Below are 4,234 nucleotides of genomic sequence, written 5' to 3' on the forward strand. Positions count from 1 at the left end.
GTATTGACACTTTGAGGCCTCTAGCCCCTCCAATTTACTGTAGCCATAACCATATTGCCCTTTGTCAAAATCAAGGTTCTGTAACATTTTCTGGGTGCGTATAAATCATCGATTTTAGCCAGTACAAAAACATGTATTTAGCATGTATCAAATATATGTGTCAAACATCTATCAAAGGGCAAGCATCAAGGCCATTTTGGCAATGTAAAATTGGAATGGGATAGAGTGGAACCAGAGAGGATTTGCGGTGGTCTTGAGACATGTTAGTATTCTCACTGTCTGCATGATAGCAGCTCCAAGCTGCTTATTCTGTTTGCTCTCACCTTCTTCCCCCTGCCTTAATTCCAGATTATCAGCCCTGTTCGTGTGGTGGTAGGTGGCCATATGACTGGGGCTAGCTCTCTTTAAGACCCCCATAGTTCAGCTGGAGATGTCTAAGTAGAGAAGAGATTACAGGATGGGCACGTCTTGCTCATTTTCCCCCACACATTACCAGACTGCACCTCCACAGTTCCTCTTTTTTCACCCTCTGGCTCTGTGTAGTTCTCTCTTGCGTGCAGCAGTGCTCTAGCCGAATCGTGGGAGCCAATCAGAGGCACACAAGGGTCCTGGAGGAGCTGTGGCTCAAAGTGAAAAAAATGCTTGAATGCTCTTTCCACAAGGAAGGGGGACACAGCCCAAACTCCAGAAGTGGTGCCTCTGGAAATCTCTACACCTTTCGCTACGAGTCACTCCCGATCTTCTCCCATGCAGGGCTGGCTTACCTGTACAGATAATCTCCCAAAAATAGGGGGACTTGTGATTCGATGGGGATGGGGCTATAGGCTAAGTCTTACATTGATATGCAGGTAGTAGACTATGCAACTTTACACTGAACTCGTGTGAGCCTACCCCTTTGATATTTGCTGAATTGGCGATTCATTTATTTGTATAGTGTTGATTTTAATTTGTTGTCATTAGTTTTGCTTTTTTTGTGTTTTTTAACATTAAGTATTTAAAGGGCATCTGTTTGTTTTCCTATCTAGCATCCATCACGGTTATCTTCTTTATTCAGAGAAGAAAACATGCAGAAGGTTGGGTCTTCTAGAATTTTCTCTCAGTTATGTTCTTTGTGATTGAGCCTTAATACAATAATTAGGTGATCGAATCTTGACTTTTTATGCTGCTGAAAATGTGACAGTGAAAATGCAACAAAATATGATTCCCCGTGCCTTCAAGGGAATTATGTTTTGCCCTGAGTTACAGCTAGTAGAACAGGCTCTCATATCCAATCTTCTGCTTCTGCTTTCAGGTAATGGAGTGACTGCAGGAAATGGAAAGAAATAATCAGACCACTGTTTCTGAATTTATTTTGCTGACTTTCCCAAGCTTTCCAGAGCAGCATGGTTTACTGTTTGTGTTGATCTTTCTCCTATACTTGATTGGCATAGGGGAGAACCTGATCTTGCTGTATCTAATAATTGTTGATAATCGTCTTCATACTCCCATGTACTTCTTTCTCTTTAATCTGTCCATTTCTGAGCTGTGCTATACATTGTGTATCGTACCTCTAACCCTTGCCAACCTTCTCTCAACGAAGCACGCAATTTCTTTTTCGGGCTGTATCACCCAAATATGTTTCTTTGTTGCTCTTGGGAATACGGAAATCATGTTGTTGGTGACCATGGCCTATGACCGGTTTGTGGCCGTGTGCCGCCCACTGCACTATAACATCATCATGAGTGACATTGTCTGCATGGATCTGCTGGCTTCTGCGGGTGTCATTGGATGCCTACTTGCTGTTGAACAGGTTTTCCTGGTCTGCCAACTGGTCTACTGTGGGCCCAATGAGGTCAATCATTTCTATTGTGACGTTGGGCAAGTGGTCATCCTGGCATCCACCTGCGATGAACACTTCTACATCTATGAGGTCATCTTCATTTTTTCGGCTTTGTTAGTTCTCACCATCCCTTTCCTGCTGGTGCTGGCATCATACATTTGCATCATCGGCGCAATTCTGAAGATACGCAGTGCAGCTGGAAGATGGAAAGCCTTCTCCTCCTGTTACTCTCACCTTACTCTTGTCATCGTGCAATACAGTCTTCTTAGCTTTATCTATCTACGACCAAAGTCCACGTTTCATTTAGATCAAGACAGATTTTTTGTTCTAACCTTCATATTAATAACACCAATTATAATTCCTATCATCTATAGTCTCCGAAACGCCGCTGTAAAGAGTGCCTTTGAGAAGCAAGTAATCCGGGTGATTTCCAAAAAATGCCCCGCTCCAAAAGGATGAATACTTGAAATAATAAATGAAACAGGTGATGTGTCCAGTGATTATGAAAATGTTCAATGCCACTTTATGAAAAGATACAGTAACAATGCATTAATGAGCGTATTATTAATATGCTAGAACATTGTGACAATGTAGTAATGAGTTACTAGCTATTCATTGTTGTGTACTGCACAAATCGCTTCTGACTCCAAGGTGATTCTGTACAGACTGTGTTATTCAGCAGTGACCCAATGGTATTAAAGAGGGCATGCCGCATGGTTGCATCGAGGCCAAACTGTTGGGCACCAAAGTAATTCACGTTTTTATATCTATTATGTTGGCTCTGTTAAGCATGGAGTCGGAGTGGCTGGCTTGTTTCAAAGGTCAGAAATAAACAAGATTTAGCAGACGGACAGGGGATCACTGGGGTTGTCAACAATTAGCAGTAGACAGAACTCTTTGGATATCCCTTTTATCACAGGGGAATCACTTAGGGCACGATTCATGGAACACTTTGCGGGGAAAATAGAGACTTTGCAGGCCATCCTATGTGCAAAACCCCCCTTCGTCAATTCATGAAATCGACTTTGCGGGACTTTTCAGGACCTTTCAGGGACTCCTGGCTGGTCCGGCATGTCTATGCGAGCAGTCAAGCGTATTGCAGATTGTGGGTGGGGCCTGCGCAGAGATAAAAATAGTGGGTGGAATATGCAAATGCCCTGTTTTCAATGCAGAATGAGGAATAATGTGGGCGTGTTTAGGGATGGGACATGCAAAGCAATGGCACGCCTAATCCACCGCAAACCCAAACAAATGTATGTATTCCAACCTTATTATGGGAAATGGCACACGCAGACCCTGTGATCCAACCATCACATGATAGCAGGGGTAACGTCACTGTGCAAAGGATCCAATGCATATAATGCATGCAATGCACACCAAACTAACGTCACACAGCCGCAATGAACACTGCAATAGTGGGAGCCATCGTACATGGTCACAGAAGGAGGAGGATGCCCAGGCCTCAGATTTTTGGTACACGCACCGCACTGTTTGGGATACCTGATGACCAGGTGTATACCAGGTTGCTGTTCCCACCCCATGTCATCCTAGACCTTGTCAGGGAGTGGGAGACCTAGCATCACCCATCTGCTCTCATGCACTTACCCCCTTTAAAATGGTGCTGCCAGCAATACATTTCATTGCCACAGGCTCCTTCCAGTGCCCCACTGCCAGAGTTAGTGGATATCACAAGCCACACAATCCCGCTGTCTCCACCATGTCTTGGCCTGCATAAAATCACATACGTGTCTGCGTTGGGACATATATATGCTGAGAACAGTGGAGGAAAGCAGAGTGTGTGCCAGGATTTCTATGCAGTCGCACACCTTCCACGTGTACTTGGAGCCCTCGACTGTACACATGTTGCGCTATGCCCCCCCTCAACCAATGACAGAGCACATACACCGCAGTTGCAGGCACTGGCATGCCATCAACGTGCAGGTTGTCTGTGACACAGATGTAGTGATCGTAGTAGTGATCGTACAAGTCAATGCCAATTTCCCTGGCATCACACATGACAGCTACATTAACCAACAGGCAACACTCTACCGGGCCCTGGCATTGGGAAAATATGGAAACACCTTGCTCATCAGTGTGTATGAACTGGCACGCACATGCATGCATGCATGAACGCCAAATACTGAACAACAGACCATAACAATAAGTGCAAATAACAACCATGTAAACATTTTCAGGGGACAGTGCCTACCTGCTATCACCGTTCATGATGATGCCATAAAGGATTCCTGCCGCACAAGCTGAGGTAAGGTATAATTCTGAAAATGTAGCCACAGGTGGCATAGTGGAGTTCGTAAGTCATGTTTCCACTCCCTAGACCATTCTGGTGGGATATTGCTGTGCCCCACCAGTAGTCTGTAAAATCATTGTCCCAGCATGTGTACTGCACAATGTAGC

At 44.6% G+C, this 4,234-nt stretch overlaps 1 protein-coding gene across 1 annotated transcript; it reads left to right on the forward strand.

Annotated features, from left to right (window-relative positions):
* Positions 1-1,663: 1,663 nt before the first annotated feature.
* Positions 1,664-2,278, forward strand: LOC138492912 (olfactory receptor 10R2-like). The gene has a single exon (XM_069620214.1). The coding sequence runs from the start codon at positions 1,664-1,666 to the stop codon at positions 2,276-2,278; it is 615 nt and encodes a 204-aa protein (XP_069476315.1).
* The last annotated feature ends 1,956 nt before the right edge of the window (positions 2,279-4,234 follow it).

This window comes from Ambystoma mexicanum, chromosome 10 (genome assembly GCF_040938575.1).
Source record: "Ambystoma mexicanum isolate Mex_15411 chromosome 10, UKY_AmexF1_1, whole genome shotgun sequence".
Lineage (NCBI taxonomy): Eukaryota > Metazoa > Chordata > Amphibia > Caudata > Ambystomatidae > Ambystoma > Ambystoma mexicanum.

Coding starts and splice junctions, on each gene's coding strand:
- LOC138492912 (XM_069620214.1), top strand. CDS start 1,664: ATGGCCTATGACCGGTTTGTGGCCGTGTGCCGCCCACTGCACTATAAC.